Source organism: Trachinotus anak, unplaced genomic scaffold (genome assembly GCF_046630095.1).
Source record: "Trachinotus anak isolate AG129_WGS33_773 ecotype Australia unplaced genomic scaffold, CSIRO_AGI_Tana_v1 ptg000002l, whole genome shotgun sequence".
In the NCBI taxonomy this organism is placed as follows: Eukaryota; Metazoa; Chordata; class Actinopteri; order Carangiformes; family Carangidae; genus Trachinotus; species Trachinotus anak.
The window spans coordinates 6977354-6995239 of record NW_027273853.1 but is presented as its reverse complement, the minus strand read 5'-3'; the positions used below and the strand labels follow the sequence as shown (position 1 = coordinate 6995239).

General features: G+C 41.3%; 2 protein-coding genes across 2 annotated transcripts; both read left to right on the top strand.

Annotated features, from left to right (window-relative positions):
- The first annotated feature begins 3224 nt into the window (after positions 1-3224).
- On the top strand, positions 3225-10996 carry samtor (S-adenosylmethionine sensor upstream of mTORC1). The gene is made up of 5 exons (XM_071493012.1): positions 3225-3565; positions 6100-6241; positions 6403-6531; positions 8017-8131; positions 8470-10996. Exons 1-5 carry the CDS (start codon positions 3406-3408, stop codon positions 9100-9102), a joined length of 1179 nt encoding a protein of 392 aa, XP_071349113.1. The 5' UTR covers positions 3225-3405; the 3' UTR covers positions 9103-10996.
- Positions 10997-11691: 695 nt separating this feature from the next.
- LOC139630021 (transmembrane protein 168-like) lies at positions 11692-17416 on the top strand. The gene is made up of 4 exons (XM_071492984.1): positions 11692-13216; positions 13711-13853; positions 14292-14566; positions 15993-17416. Exons 1-4 carry the CDS (start codon positions 12080-12082, stop codon positions 16538-16540), a joined length of 2103 nt encoding a protein of 700 aa, XP_071349085.1. The 5' UTR covers positions 11692-12079; the 3' UTR covers positions 16541-17416.
- Positions 17417-17886: the final 470 nt, after the last annotated feature.

Below are 17886 nucleotides of genomic sequence, written 5' to 3'. Positions count from 1 at the left end.
AATTCAATATCTGTGTTGTGCAAAAGGAAACATGAATGCCCTCAGGGGAATGTTATTTCAAAGATGTGCAATCATACCCTGAAAGTCTACAACACAGAAACCGGATCCTGATGGGACAGTTTGGAGTCTTATTTGTGTTTCTGGAGTGTTGAAATGTTTTTATCTCAGGCTGCATTCTGATCAAATCGGGTATCTGTTATCAGCTTTAAAATATGTTTGGCATCAAGCTGAGGAACACGAATATTAACCTGCACTTTCATACTATTTAGATGCCATGTGCGAGGTTTTCAAGGTGCAGCTTGAAAGTCAATATTTATGCAAGAACAAACAGAATAGGAGGAAATAGTTTTTTATGAATTATTCCTCATCTTGTTCCATGCTTCTTTTCTTATCTTTCTCTGGGAAAGAATGACAGGCTCCTTTCCAAGATGAAGTTGTTCCAAGTAGAGGACAAAACCTTGAGCCAAGGCCATGTACATTTCTGACATAGTGTTAGTCCACAACAATAAATCTAGTAAAGCAGAGGTCTCTTCCGACAGCTTTCAATACCTGTTCAAAGTGGCTGAGTAATTTTGTCTCACAATAAATGAACAGAGAGTCAAATCAAGCGGCTTGTAGCTGCAGCACGTAGCCCCTGCTCCCTGTTTGACCTCTGGCTTTTAGCTGTGTTTTGAGCTGAACACAGCTGCAGTAATGTACTGGCCAGGGGATTCCAGGGCAGCCCGCTGTGAGGATTACCTCTCTCTTTTGCCAGAAGAACATTTTTAGCCACCCAAAGACACAACAACATAAAACATTTTTGACAAGTCAAACATACAGAAGGGCATATCTATCTGATCACAGAGCATTAATGAATGACTCTTCCTTATTGTTCAAATTCAAAATTTTGCCCACAGGGGTTTATGGCCAACACTTTTTGCCTGTGCCATTTTCTTTTTTTTTTATAAATTGGAAAACTGTGACTTGACATGTATGGTTTGGTTACTTTATAAACATGAAATCACCCTGTTATTTGACCTGAAGTGATATGTGTTGGCCTTGCAAAACCCATGAGAGTAATAATTATTAATTTTTATTGTGCAGGTGGAGCTTACTTTTTCCACGTATCATCAGAGCATGTTGACTGACCCCTGCACCTATTGAACTACATATTCTGATGATGACTAGGGTGTTAATAGCTACTACAACAGACAGCAGTTAGTCAACTGTCTTCATTTCCACACTAACAGATGCCTGTCTGATCTCTTTCCAGGACTTTTATCACTCAGTGCGGTGATAAATCAAATATACTGTGAGTATTTGATTCAATGTTTAAAGTCAGGAAGTATTTTATTAATAAGTAGTAGTGCTGCCTTCATATATCTTCATATAGAGAGAGTAAATGAGACATGTTCCTGTTTATTTAATGAAAAATTCTCATGGAAAATGTGGATGATCTCAGCCACATTGTAGCAGGATTCAAATTGATACAATAAAACATATGGTATACAATGTAAAACGATGACATGAGTTATAATTTAGTAGGCCTATCTCACTTCTTTTTCTGTTTACGACTAGTAGCGTTTATGTAAGACCTCACATGATGACGCTCCATTAATACCCACTAACACTGAAATAGTTGTATGGTGTAATTACATCCCATCCATGAAAGTATCACAGGCATATCTGCAGTTAAATAAACAGTGCAGTAGCAGTCATGTGCTACGTGTTATTTTTGGGAGAGAGGAATAGTGGTGCTCTGTCAAGTTTTTTTAAAAGAATTTATAACTAAAGTCTGGATAACAGGGCTTTAGAGACAGCCATGATTGTCCTTACTTAACACCGAGTTCAGCTGTTAAATCAGGACAAAAGCAGTGGAGAAACTGAAAATGTATTTGTTCCACAAATTATTACATTACACCCCTTTAAACTCAACCCTGTCAATCTTATTAATTTTGACAAATGTAAACAAAATTGTAACTGTCAACTAGAATAATGAATAGAAGAAGTATATTGCTTTTGAAAATGCAGGGTACACACAAGGTAAATAACACTGGAGCCATCGGGTGGCACAAACTACACAGTTAATACAAGCCAAATTGGATACACAAGAGTGAAATATAATTCTCATTTATGGGATGTAAATTTTTTCATACTGAATGTAAGATGTTTGATACTACTTTTGTAATTATAATCTCTCGTTTTACTGCTGTTTGCTCCTTATACTGAATACACTTGGTAAAAGAGTCCCTTGCATACTTTTGTTCAGTGGAGGTGTTTTACAGCATCCTCCGGGTGACATTACCTCAAAATCTGACTGGATGGTGAGGGTTATGTAGAGTATTTAATGAATTTGTCGGCAGCCTACAATTTTCACAGCTGTTTTTACGACAGTGGCTTTTTTTTTTACATTAACCACACTCAGGTTACCATACTAGACTGAAATGCTCTCATCACTTTTTCCAGATCTTTTTATTTGATGTCAAAATCCTCTGGGTTCCTAACTCTAAATAATCTCTGACTGTTTGTACTCTTGTACATGGTTTTCATTTCTTAAGGTATGTTTGGTTAATTGTATTCCCTCTTCTAAACTTGAGATGTTGATTGCACATTGCTTATTGAGGCTTTCTCTTCAAACTATCCCCCCCTTGCACAGGACAAAACATCCTGTTCATGTCCAGTCACACTCTCTCAAATATGTTGTGCTGACTACATCCCATTTCTGGGCCTAATCAGATTATCTCACTTGCTGAGGCAGTTAGCCAAAGGTCTTTTCTATGTTGCACTATCTGTGCCAAATCACTGCAGGTTGTACTGAACACTTCTATGAGCATGTTCTTGGGCTAAACTGTTTTGCAAGTAAACAAACTAAATGATAGCTTATGTGGTTTATATGTGTGAGTTATGAAGGCCTTTGAAAACAGTGACATGAAGAACCATTTACAATGTGACATGGTTGTTTAAATAAATAATTAATTAATCTCATAAAAAAAAACACAAGTCCAAAAGAGACAGGGTCCAATTCCAAAATAAATAGAGAGATAAGTAGCACCTGTTGAATTTTCTAGCATCTTAAACAACTGTCATGAACCGTACAAACACATTTTAATTAGTAACGTAAAAATAAACGGAAATAACAGAAGCAACTTAATTTTCCGTCATGTCATGAGGTGTTCAGCTAACTTTAGAAGTTGTATAATTTACGGGATGCACCTAAACGCTCCATGATTGGCACTCAGGCTCATGCTCAGGCTCAGGTACGTTTCCAGGCCTGTGATTGGACGGTGGGCTGTCAGTTCTGCGGCGTGCCTGTCAAAGTCCACCAATCAGCTTGCCTGTTGTTGGCCGGTGCGCCGGTTCGCCGGTCGGGTTGCAGCTTGGAAAAGGGGAAGCAACTGGCGGAGGCAGCATCGGCGGTGCGGTGCTATGGACCCCAGGGACAATGTCGAGACAGGGGAGACGGAAAACCACCCGGAGCTGTTCTACGTGCCGATCCCAGACGAAGCGCCGTGCAAGAGGGAGCAGGAGAAGTTGTCGGGGGTCGTCAAAAACGTCCACAGAAAACTGCGCAGGAAATACAGAGAGGGTAAGCAGCCTCACTGGGCCCCTCTGTTTGTCTGTGGCCCTGCAGCCGAGTGGCTAACCCTCAGCGTTAGCTCAGAAATACCAAATTAAATCCTTTCCGTGAACATAACTCATCCTGCTCTCTGGCCCTGCTAGCTGACGGTGTTGTTTTGAGGCTGGCTAGCTGTGGTGGAGGCACACTGCAGTCGACAGCAGTGAGGGTTGCATTCAGCAAGCAAGGCCTTTAAAGCTACTTATCATTAACATTACATGCACTGCAAATGCTGCTGCTGTCTGTAATCTTGTGCCTCTGCTGTAAACATGTATTATCTCTCTCCCAAAATCAGTGTTCTGCCAACTGAGACCTGTATAGCCTACTAATGAGAGGCATTACCAGAGCCTGGCTGTTGTCAATGAATGAATTTCTATTGCCAATAAATGATAACTCTGTGGACTGAACAAACATTTGTTGCAACCTTTACAACCAAAGTAGCTTTGTTGCTCAGTACTGGTATGAGTCAGAACCAGACGAGGTTTCCAAAGTAAGTTTTTACTAACAAAAGAAACTGATGCAGGTTTTACTGTGCTGCTAGGGATGGACAGTGTGGCTAAAATATCATAATATAAATAGTACATATCATAGTGTGGTATAATTTGCGAAAACCCTGAGAAACTTTTCATAGATAAAATAACTCATTGTTTAATCCAGTGGACTAAATACCTGACAAATCACGGTACTCCACATAAAGAACTCGTGCTCACTGATTTGCAACGTTGCCCATAATAGTCAAATATAGCTGCAGTGATTAAAGAGCAAAATCACTTTTCTCTGCTGTGACAGTATATAACCCAACCATATCCACTGCTGTTCTATGCTTTTCTTTTCCAAAACATGGTATTGTATGGAAAGAAGTCTGGCATCATGGTAGTGAAAGTTTGCATGAAGCTTATAGAGGCTAAATCGATTGCTCATGTCCGAGCGAGTCGTCTTTGTCTTGTGTCCTACTGTGAGTCAGTCTGGATAAGAGCATGTAAAATGGGAAGTTTGGAAAAACCCTTTCACAACTCATCACCACCGACGAACGACATCTGAGCTTCAGAGTCTTCTCCGCTCAGAAGAAGAAACTGGCAATTCTCTTTATAGCACAGGTTTGAGGGGTTTATTCTAGTTATGAGTTTGCAATTGAAGACTGTGGTGTTGTTTTAAGTGCCAACCACAAATGCCAAAGTGGCCTGGATTTAAAAAAACTTGCTACAATGCCTACCCACACAGAGGCTTTGTGCTCTTATTGTCGCTACGCTCTATCTCATTTTCTCTTTCTGAGGAAATTCACAGTTCTGCTGGAGACCGTGTAGGAGGGCAACACAAAAAAGACGAATTCACGGCAGGTGCAAAGTCTTTCTCTTGAAAAGAAAACTTGGCATCAGTTCATCTTATTCTTGTAATTTCAGCAGAATAACAGCACAACAGTTTTTAGGCTACAGGATTTACAGTATTTGACTTAGCAGGTATAAAAGCCACAAATATCAGGATTTAGATTGTCTCTTGCTTGAATTATAATGTTGAAAATATACATTTAAAGGATTCACTGGTCTTAAATCTCAAAAGGCAGAAAGAAACTTTTAAAAAGTTTTAAAACAATAAATACAAATTTTTTTAACAGTTCCAATAATATTTTTGGAGCTGCGGCAAATGTGGCCACATACTCTCGTATCAGTTGTGTACTAATCAGTGCATAAAGAGGTGAAGTTTTGCTGTTGTTTGTGCAGCCTCTGCTTCACTTTTCCACCCTCAAAAGCTCTACATAACCATGATTGAAATCCTTTAAATTGATGTTGGATCAAGTCATGTTTTGAATAAAGCATGTTAAATCAGAAAATATTCAGAGTAAGGGAGACAAGCTGTTTGCTTTGGAGACAGCAGAGAGAGGTCGTCCTGCTAACAGACCTCATGATTGGTTAATAAGTAAGGCATGATCTGGGAGGCTTGGCATTGAATCACAGTAGTCATGCTTTCACTGTGGCTGTTTACCACCACTCCTCTTGTTGTCCTTTCATTTCTGTAAATCTGATAAAGAGTTTTTCCTTGTGGTCATGGGATATCTCCCTTATCAGTGTGTTTGCCTATGCCTCTGGCTGTAAACTTCTGAGAAGCTGTGAAGATGTGCTGAAGGGATTTTTTGTGGACATTATTATTACTGTGAAATGGCTGTTTGAGGATTTTTTTTATTACAGAAACAGATCCACTTCTGTGTTGGCATAGACGAGTGAACATGTGGGCAGTGTAGCAGTAAATGGGGCCTGAGGTTTTTCAGCAGGTTTTTCCACAGGAGCACAATCATGTTTTGGTGCTAAGTTGGGTGACCAAAGTTGGCAAGTAGGTTGTCAATGTTTGCTACTTGCTGTGGATAGAAATGTCAGACTAGAAGCGGAGAAAAGGACTTCAGCTGTGAGAGAGTGGATGATACCGGTAGTTTAAACTAATTTCAACAGTATTAATTGATTTATGTTTTATCTTGTTTTTGTTTGTTATTTCTGTCCTGATATTCCTTTTAGTGGGCGACTTTGACAAGATCTGGCGCGAGCACTGTGAGGATGAGCAGACGCTGAGTGAGTACGCCCTCGCCATGAAGAATCTTGCAGACAACCACTGGACCAAAAGCTGCGAAGGAGAGGGACGCATCGAGTGGTGTCGCAGGTACGGCTGACTTCAAATGTCTGCAGATGTCTCTCAGCTGCGGTTTTAGACCTCATGACAGTGAAATCTGACTCATCTTAACACAGATGACACGCTTATGTGACAAGTCATTCTCACTCTTACAGGAAGGTTTATGTAATGTTTTGATTCCACTTCTGCAGTGTCTGTCAGGAATATTTTTTGGATGGCGGGATGAAAAGAATGTTAGAAAAGGATGAGAAGACCGCCGCGCTCGGCATGGGTCTGACTGCAGCATCTGTAAGTGCCCAGCCATACAGGACCATCCCCAGGTAACTTATAGTGTTAGTATCTATTTATCCTGCATAAAGATTGATCCTAGAATATATATCCTAATTCCATACTAAGTGTAAAAAGTATACACTCTATACTAATCTTTATAATATACTGTTCTGCTGTTAGTATACAAGATATTAACATACTTTATTGTTTTATGGTGACACAAAATGATAAAATATGTGCACAGTCTGACGTCAATTAAACTGCAACTTTTTTTAATTCACTGCAAAGTAAATTCGACTAAAATGTTCTGCTTATGTTTCTGGAACTTGTGGGACAACATTGTACAATACACCAACAGCACGCTCGCATTGTTTTTATGGATACTAAATTTTTTACCACACACTACGTCCTCAAACAGCAAAGAATTAATACTTAGAAGTGATTGACGTCAGTTAAAAACTGCAAAAACTAGAGCAACTGAACTCTCACCCATCACCCAGGAGAAAAACTTGTCTGAGTATCAGTCTACCCTGTCTATTTATGGATTTTTTTCTGTTTGTTATGGCTTCTACAAATGTATGTCGTTCTTAAGCATATTTGACACAGATGCCTGAATTATCAGCATTAGATGAATTTCCAGACAGCCTACTACGACTTTGTTACAATTAAAATTTTAAAGGCCTACTGCTGGCCCCTACTGTCTGCAGTATATATTACACACAATATAAAAGTGCAGAATATTTTTCTTATTAATAGAGCCTTGCTGCTAAGGAATGGAATATAAAGTAAGGTGATTCCCTACCTCAGTCAGGTAGCATGAAAACATACAGTAATATAAACAGAAAAGAAAACATTCTTAGAGCACTCTTTGGTTTTCGCTATTGCTACATAGCCAATGTTAGCATTAACAACTGTCTAGAAGAAACGTGAGTTCAGCACCAACTCACCAACAGCTGTCTTCAGCGTTGGAAAGCAGCACCAATGTTAACACTTGTCTCTATCACGTCTTTTCTTCTACTGAAGTGAGCGTGAAACCACATTCAGCAGCAGAGAAAACTTCCAAATAGTCCCTTTTTAAATTTCTCTTAAAACACTGCAGTTCAGTGTTGATCTCTTAAATTTACAGAAATCTAGAAATTGTTGGATAGAATGACGGATAATTCAGCATCACTATCTTATCTGAGAACACAGGAGCAAAAACATAACTCATGAGTGCTTTATTTCTGACCCACTCGTTTATAGCTTCTATTTGAAATGCTTTGTAAGACATGTTTATCAAGTGTGTCTACACTCACTAATATAATAAAATATCCCGTCATTATTATTTGTGATCATTGAAATGAGTGTTTTCAGTTAGCCCTTTCATATAATAATCAGTATAATAACCTAAGTTAGCTGTTGCTATTCAAATTTATTGATGTGTCTCTTACAAGTAAAAGAGACCTCCTTTTGGATACCAAAGTTACATGTTTACTTCTTTTTATGTGCGGGGACTTTTTGCTACAGTTGACACTTCTTCTATATTTGTGTTGCAGTTCAATCTCCCAGCTGGGGAAAATGCGTCTCCTTGATGTGGGAAGCTGCTTCAACCCTTTCTTGAAGTTTGATGAATTCCTTACAGTTGGTATTGACATAGTGCCTGCAGTTGAGGTATGTGTGATTATTCATTCTGTCCACTTTATGTTGGCAACATATTTCAAATTCTTGTTGACACAAATAAAATGCAGTAGGTTTTCCTGTCTGGTGTCTTAGTGCTGGCATTACAAAGCAAAAGCAGTACCAGAAATGACTCACGCAGGAGTATCAGTGTTGCGGTTGGGGAGTCTGTGTGAAAACATTCAGCAGAAAGCAGAACAAGAAGCGCTTCACGTTCTGCAGCTGCAAGTCATGAAACTAAAGGAGTGGAGTGACATTGGTAGTAGGTTGAAAAGATCACGTTTGAACCATGATTTACTGTATGTTGAATTTCCGCCTTTTCTCTCCTTCAGAGTGTGTACAAGTGTGACTTCCTCAACCTTCAGCTCCAGCAGCCTCTCCAGCTGGCAGGTGATGCGGTCGAGGCCTTCCTCCGCCAGCTCCACAACCCCATTGATGCTCTGCCTGCTCAGCTCTTCCACGTGGTGGTCTTCTCGCTGCTCCTCTCCTACTTCCCCTCACCGTACCAGCGCTGGATCTGCTGCAAGAAGGCTCACGAGCTGCTGGAGTTGCACGGCCTGCTGCTCATCATCACACCCGACTCGTCCCACCAAAACCGCCACGCCCTGATGATGCGCAGTTGGCGCGTCGCGGTTGAGTCGCTGGGCTTCAAGCGCTACAAATACGTCAAGTATTCTCACATGCATCTCATCGCCTTCCGTAAGGTGTCTCTGGCCACCACCAGCGACCTGGTGTCACGCAACTACCCCGAGATGCTCTACATCCCTCAGGACTTCCACTCCAACGAGGAGGAAGACTGTGCCGACGTGCCCGTGCAGGTGCGCTCCGAGTTTGAGGATGACCAGCTGGCTTGGGGCTTCACGGAGCTACCTGACACACCGTATGATTCAGATTCTGGGGAGAGCCAGAGCAGCTCGGTGCCTGGCTTCCACGAGCTAGAGGACCCCATACTGCTTCAGAGCTAGGCTAAACCAGCTACCCCCCCTTCACCCCCACCCCCACCCCACTGTAACTGTCACCTCCCCTTCAACTGCTGCGCTGCCAAATTTAACCTGCTGCATTCTTCTCCACCTTCTCCTCCCTCTCCTCAAAAACAATGCAGTTTGCACAGTGTGAAAGAGAGAAGTTTACAAATTATTTTCTCAAATCCACACTCCTCTGAGAGTGCACACACATACACACCCACACACACACCTATTAACACGCACACACACACACACTAAGATGGATATATTTTGATAAATAGCTAGGTTTTTTAAGAGTTGGAAAGTGAATTCCCTTAAGATATCTTAACTCCCTGCTCCTTGATTTCCAGCCCATCTTCCAATCAGCTCTAAATAACAAAAGTCAGCTTGTCTACATCCTGTACTCAGTCTCTATTTGAATAAGCTAGTGTGGCAGGCTGCTTAGTATAAAAGCCAAATACAGCAACCCGAGCAGTCTGATAGGAGCTTGATTGCACTGGAGAGACTGAGATGGAAACGACTGGACTTGGTACGCTTGCTTCTGTCACAGTCATGCAGCTAGACTTTCTGAAAATTCTTGATGTGCATTTAGTTTTCCAAGACAAAAAAAAAAAAAAAGAAGTTCATTGTTTTGAAATATATATTCTCAACAGTCAAAACATTGGTGTTGTCCAGTGTAAAGTGTGGCAATGCCATTTTAACTTGGCATCCTCTGAATGATTTGTGTATCTTTTACAAGAAAGTGGTATTTGTAGCATTTTAAACATTTTCAGAACCATACGGTAGGAGTATTACTAGATTTACTAATGTGAAACTGTAACTGTGTTTACTCATTGTGTAACAAGGTACGAGTGTTTCAAAGTAGGTATTACACTTTTTTTTCCCTCCTCGTTCTCCTCACAACTATTAATAATTAATTAGATTTCCAGTACATTTTTTTTTTTTATTCTCAAGCAGAGAAATAGTACAACACTGCAAGTCAGTGACCCATATCAGATGGACTTTACAGCACCAATATCCTTTGACACAATTTTGTAACTTTGTGAAAATACAGTGAGGACTCTGCCTCCAAAAATATCCAGATCTGAGCTCCTCACAGTCAGAAAATTCACCTCGACAAAAGAGATTTGCACTAATTTACTGTTTTGTCATACAGGTGAGTACTGTAGATTTTAGCAATAGCAAGCAAGACCAGATCTGAGGATACTGTATCCTGAGGGCGGAGGTTTTGGCTGAAGACACTACCAGGTGAAATGTCTGTGTCCCTGAGCAGGCCAAATGTGTGGGTGTGGTTGGATTTGTCAGTGTGAATGAAGGAATGAATTTACGTTGATGTGTTTTTTTTTTTTGTCCGTGGCACTTTATCATTGATCTCAAAGGGTGTCACGAATAGTAATTATTTTCCTATGATGACAATTTTACAACCAATATGATGGGCCCATAACATCAGTAAGTCTTAAGGTGCCTTCTTTGTTCACATTTACGTTGCAAGCAGACTTTCATTCTCCCGGAGGAACTTAAATTCACACCTTCTTTAAGATATCAAGCTTCTTTTGCCTGACAGTACATACAAACTATCCAGTTAACAAGAAACATTTCCAGTGTTGATGTAATGCAGTGTGTTCTTACCATTCCCATATCATTTTCCAATAATGCACCTCTCTCTGCTGATATCTCCTCTGTTTTAACAGAAAAGACAGTTAACAGTACCATACATATTCAGACTCTGAAGAAGCGTGTTTTGTGACTGACTGGTGCATTTGTCTTCCAGTGTTTCTTTTGGCTCATTTGCATGAGATGGTTCATCTTCATTATCAACGTTTTCAACAATGCAGAACAATGTGTGCTTATAGTATGGTTGTATTTCTCTTTTATAAATGAATGTAAATGCAAAGTGTCTGTGTGAGTTTTTTCTGTGTGCTTTGCCCTAATTTTTGAATATTCAAATACTTTTGTTTACTGCTTATGAAGCTATGAAGGGTTAGACACAGGAGACAGAGTGGGTCAGTGATTGGCAGGTCTGTTGATACACTGAAAATATTTAACATCAGTAAAGGCTGAAAACATGAATAATACAAGGGTAGGATTAATTTACACAAACATATCAGTGAAAAAGTTTGTTCTGGACCCTTAAAAACAATTTCTAGAACCCCAAGACAGTAAGAGATACAAAATGATGACAAGCAATGAAGTTGCCTGGTAGTTTGGTGTCTCTTCACAGTCATTTTGCATCTCTCTGTATTTGGTTGTTTTCTGTGTCTTTATGGTCATCATCTCATTTTGTGTCTTTCTAACTGAGCTCTATTGCTTCATAACTTTTAATATACAGTATACACTTCATACAGAGGCTCTGGCCCAAGTCACCTCTAACCTCTTGGGCCTGGGGATGCGCCTGGTTCGACACAACATCCATCCAAGGTCCACATAATATGCGCTCAAACTTCTAGGAAAAAAACATTTTGGTCAAAGAAACATTCTCAATTATAATATATAAACCAAACACACTTTATGTATAAAAAAGACCATATTTTTTAGTAAAAAAAAATACGGATTGATTTTAACGTTGGTGGAACACTTCTGACCCTTAGCACTCGCCGTAGTCGGAGCCAGTGTCATGGCGACTGTCATCTGACTCAAAACTTTTGACGTGACAAACTTTTTGAACTGATATGTCTCTCCCACTCCTGACAGCTAGTTTCGGAGCGCTCCATCTAATGCGTTTTAAAACCGTATCGGCCACCAGGTGAAAAGGACGCAAAACAACCATCTCCAAGATGTAAATGTAAATGCTGCTAACGCTGACCGGTGCAGAGATGCATCGCTGATAGCTAACGGTAGCTAAGCTAGCCACTCAACAAAGTTAGCTCAACTTGGTGCGGGGGTCGCGGGATCTCAAATGCCATACCGGACACTAAACCGACTATAACTCATCAAAGTTACTGTTTTTGGATTCGGACTGGTAGTCTTTCATATCAAAATGTGTCGTTTTCTACGCTACTGTGTCAGCCACTGCCTTCATGCGGCGATGACCCGGCTGGAGGAGGTCAACGGAGAGGTGAGCATGTGGTCGTCGGTCCGATGGCTGGGCTACCTGTCCGGTCTCAACCTGCTGGTCGCCCTGTGTCTGGGGCTCTATGCCCGGTGGGAGGGGACCGCGGAGTCCATTCTTCTTGTCATTTTTGTGTTGGCTCTGTTTGTCCTGGGGGTGGCAAGTGTAATGTACTACTACTTCAGCATGGAGAGGATCAGCCTTAGTCTCATCCACCTGTTGTTCGGCTTTCTGCTGGGTCTGCTTTGCCTGCTCAACAACCCCGCCCTGGAGGGCGATGTGAAGGAGCGGGCGGCCAACTACATGCTGCTGGCCAGTATAGCCCTGAGGACGCTGTGGGCGCTGCTGGAGAGACTGCTGGGATGTGCTAGATACCGCCCTGCCTTCCTGACCTCGGCGGAGAGGCTGGAGCTGGCGGGCTTCGCCGTAGCCAGCGCGGCGCTGCTCATCCAGAAGTCCCTGAGTGTGATGGTGCTGGTGGTGGCGCTGGCTACGGTCATGGTTGCCCTCCGGATGAAGGCGGTCCTGGCTCTTCCCAACTTAGTCTGCTTCGCTGTCATCACCGCGGTGCTGTTCTTCAAGTCTCTGAACATCACCACCAACCCGTTCGCCCTCGCCTGCTTCTTCAGCCAGCTCATCTGCGACCCTCTGCTGGATGTCTACTTCAGTGGTCTCTCTGTGACCGAGCGCTGGCAGCCTTTCCTGGTGTGGGGGGGCCTTTGGCGCCGGCTGTCCCTCCTGCCTCTGCTGGTGGTGGAGGTGACCTTCATCATCCTGGCCTCTCGGAAGCTGACGGACCTGGACCAGTGGTACTTCATGATCCCAGGCTTTGTGGTGTGTGTTCTCTTCTGGTCCATCTGCCACTTGGTGTTTGTGATCACTGTGTGGGGCTTTCACACCAAGCTCAGTGATTGCCAGAGGCTGTGCTCATCCCAGGGGTCAGGGATCAGCGGACTGGACAAGATCATGGCCTCAAAGGGCATGAGACACTTCTGCCTCATCTCTGAACGCCTGGTGCTCTTCTCGCTGGTGACAACTGTTGCTGTTGCTGCTCTTTGCTGGCAGGTATGGGCAGCTAGACAACATATGTGCTTTTTAAGAGGAGACATAACATATGAATAGCTTAATATCACAGAGCTTTATGGTGGCATTTTCAAAAAAGAAAACATCGTTTCCATTACAGTTTAAACTGTCGAGTATTTTTCAGTCAGCTCTGGAAAATGCACATCACAGCTTCCCAGATCACAAGTTGTTTTGCCTGAGCACTGGTTTAAACCCAAAGGTCTTCAGTTTACAATGATATAAAACAGAGAAATCACCAGATTGAAGGAGCTATAAACAACAAATGTTCGGTATTTTGTTTGATAAATAACTTTATATATATTTCAATTATTTATCAATTGTATCAGCACTATACTGCATTGTTAGGAGCATACAGTCATTCTTATCTAAACTTGAGCATTGTGCTAAACTGTTGCATTGTGGATTCATGTGAAGTTGTCCTCTTGTCAATTCAAGTCTAAACCGGTATTTAATTGACTAGTAAATGTGCTCTGCAGGCCTCCAGCAGCATCTTTGTCAGCATGTTTCTGCTCGTCCTGCCTCTGGAGTGTCTGTTCCACGGGCTTTTCCACGAGCTCGGGAACAGTCTGGGAGGAACCTGTGTGGGCTACGCAGTGGTCATCCCCACCAACTACTGCAGGTAGTGTGTAATGCATAACCATTGGCAGAGTTAGGACATGGTTACCAGACATATTTAGGTTGGCTATGTGACCCAACCAGCATATAATAATAAATCAAAAATTCCATTATATGACGGCAGCTGTAAGAGCTAAATATCAAAATATTCCTCTGGTTAAAATCAAAATTTTGTTCGTGTTATTCCTGATATTGTTGTGTTTCTTGCCACACATCAATAAGACAAAGCTAGATACTGATATTTCCCGTAGAGTGTGATTTAAACAATAAAATGGCCATAAAAGATCTATAATTAAAATTTAATTATCAGGCAAATACTGCATACAGAAAACTTAAAACCAAGGCGTTGCCAAGTGGATCCTGTTGCCTGTCCTGCTTGACTGATTATCTAAGTAGACATATTTCGTTCACTTCAACAGTTTTATTTGTGTTTGTCCTGTAGCCCTGACGGTCAGCCCATGCTGCTGCCTCCAGACCAGGTGCAGGAGCTGAACAGACGCTCTACAGGCATGTTGAACAACGTGCAGCGTTTCTTCGCCCAGCACCTGATCGAGAACTTCGGCTGTGACTACTCCACCAGTGGGTTGACTCTGGAGGCTCTGCAGGCCAAGATCAAATCCTTCTTGGAGCTCCGCACAACAGACGGGCCTCGCCACGACACCTACGTGATCTTCTACAGCGGTCACACCCACAGAACTGGAGAGTGGGCGCTGGCAGGTGGGAGGAGCATCAGTTATTCTGTCAATAATTGACCTTTTAATGTTAAAAAAAATGCATGTTCAAGGTCATGAGATTGTAACAACTAACTGAGTTTTATTAAGTTCTTTATTGTGATGAGTTTTTCTACATGAGCAACCTTCAAGTTTAATGTACCTGTATTTTCTATGTAAAGTTAAAGTCTCTGTATTTGGTTTCATGCTGTGGTGGCATCATTATCATTACAGTCTAGTTTTATTTGTAATTAGAAAGAAAGTCAGTTTTCTTTCAGTTTAAAATGTTCTGTTGTCTCACAAATCTCATAAAAATTAATGAGTACTCATGATAAATAATGTAGTGTTGCAGAGGTATTATGGAGTTTAAAGGCATTGGAAACAGCATTTAGACCAGGGGACACTGAAACTAAATAAAATCTAATGATGCTGTAGGTGAGGTTGGCAGCTGCCATAGTCAGGACGAAGAAACCCTCATACTGTATTTAATAGTGGGAGAAGGTCTGGGACACGTGATTCCCTTTTTCAACAAAACATTAATCTAGAAAAAACAAATTCTGCCATTATTTTCAGAGCTTAAAATTCTACAGAAATTTCCACAGATTACTAAATTAAATTTGGGCATCAGAGGAACATACTGATCTAGAAGGTTTATAAGGATGGAGAAGATTGGATGGGTATGGAGGGGCCAAGCCACGGAGAGATTTATAAACAAGCAGGAGTATTTTAAAATGAATGAGATATTTAACTGGGAGCCAATGTAATTACTGAAGGGTGGAGGTGATGTGCTCCCAGAGAACTCTTGCTGCTGAATTTTGGACAAACTGAAGTCTATTTAATCTACATGTGGGTATACGAGAAGAGCATTGCAGTGGTCATTGAAGGATGTAATAAATGCCTGGATGAGAGTCTCAGCAGCAGATTCAGAAAGAGAGAGGGGCGGCGGCTGGAGATGTTTTTCAGATGGAAGAAGGCTGTTTTGGTAATGTTTGTAATGTGCTTGTCAAAACAGAGGGTGGAGTCCAGAGTTACACCAAGATTTCTTACAGTACTTTGTTCTTTTAATATAGCTGTGTTCAAAGAGGAACAGTTCTTAAACAGGAAGTGGAAAACACATTTCCTCATGTCTGCTGTTTAAAACTAGGCCAATAATAGTCAGATAAGGAATATCCACAATCTAAATGCATTTTTTTTCATATTTCTTCTCTCTTACATGATTTTTGTGTGGTCACATTTTGACCTTTAGCCACTTCTTATTGTCGGTTGTAAATGTAGTGCTGTTTTTATTGTTTATTATTGTTAACGGGGACAATGCACACTACATTTATTACAGATGTAGCTAAAAGCTCATCTTCATCAGTAGCAGCTTATTCTACTCATGCACTTCCTGTCAGTGTGATGTGTAACGTGCTGGTCTGTGTGTTCATCATCAGGAGGAGACACGCTCCGCCTGGATCACATCTTGGACTGGTGGAGGGAGAAGAACGGCAGCTTCTGTTCACGCCTCATTCTGGTGCTCGACTGCGACAACTCTTTGCCATGGGTGAAGGAGATGAGGAAGGTGGAGGGTCTGTACGTGGCCGTGCAGGGAGCGACGCTCGCCAGAGTGACGGACGTGGAGCTGCAGGACCCCCCGCAGCTCGGAGACTTCACCTCTCAGTGGGTGGAGTATAACTGCAACTCAAACAGCAGCATCCAGTGGTCGGAGAGGGGCAGGGCGGTCTCTGCTGCCTACGGCATCTCCAAACACTGGGGCGACTACACGCTGCACCTGCCTACGGGAAGTGATCTCACCAACCACTGGAGTATGTTCTTTCCCCGGATGACCTACCCGGTGGTCCATTTGGCGCTGTGGTGCGGCAGCCTGAACCTGCTGTGGGTCTGCAGCGTCTGCCTGCGGTGTCTCAAGAGAGTCAAACTCAACTGGTTTCCACCAGCGATACTGGACACTGGCCAGGGCTTCAAACTGGTCAGATCTTAGAAATATGAACAGGCCTATTTTTATTTGTAAGTTCACACATACCAATTTTTAAAAGTCATGTAAAATAGGCAGCTACTGGATTATAGATTTATCACTAACCAGTATCATTTTAAGTTGCAGCAAAACTAATCATTTAGTTACTGATTGGTGTATTTTGTCTTTTTAGAAGCATTTTTTATACTCTTTGCTAATTGTTTTATCAATGTGCATTTTAGGTTTGATTTGGAAATCATAACATCCCTGTCAAACATGTAAGTTTGTGGGATGATACTGAGCACATTGAGACTATTTTGCACATTTTTGCATTGTATTTACTGTTGGATACATTCAAATGGTGCCTTTTACCATAAAATTACCAAAGAACATTAAGCTTGCTAGGCTGAAGTTTTTAAACCTTAAACCCAAGAGGCTGCGGTACATTTTCAGAGGAAGATCTCAGGCATAAATTATATTCTAAGCAGTCAGTTTCTAGATCTTAAAATTTGATATTATATATTTTTTAAAAGTGAAGTGATTCCTCTTATACTCCTGCACTCCTCTATGCAATCTACACTCAAAACTTTGAGTATTTTCTATGCAGTGCTTTGTGTCTATCGCAACGTTTTTTTCTAATATTTTTGGGGGGTGATCTTTAAATCCACTCCAGCTGTTTCAGGGAGTCCAGAAAGAGTTTTACCTGTACTGATGTTTATGTCACAGTGAACCCCAGAAGTTCAGAAATCTGTTTCCTTTCTGGGGTTTATTGCGGTTTACTTGGCTATGCAAGATTGTTCTTACCGGTTTTATGTGTATGCAAAGGAGTTGGTTTTAAGAAAATCGGTTGAAGAATGGATGAAACTATATGCAATAAAAGACAAGTGGGACTTCACTGCTCAACTTATTAAATTGGCTTCTAATACTTTTCACTGGATACATTGTGTCATAAACTAAAGCAAGGTTAACTGATGTCACAAAAGGAGTGACAACAAATGTCTAATCTTCCGTTCATAAATAGTGAATGGTACATGCTGCACTAGGGTAACAGTTTTTATGGGGCTGTTATTTCCTGAACTATTTAATTTGTTATTAATTATAGGGAAGTTTGGAGACTTTTAATTTAGTATAAAAACAGATGTTTATTTCCAGAATTCTGCTCCTTTTAAACCCTAGTTAATATTTTTTTGTCATTCCTTTATTGGATATTTTAATCTTCATATACTGAATTATGTTTGCCTGTAGACAACTTTTACATTTCCAGTTGACCTTACATAGTTACTTCACAGGAACTTTGAGGAGTTTAGAGACATGTAAATTAAATTAATCAACCTCGAACCGTAAAAAGCACTTTACAATGTCTCAAATACAGA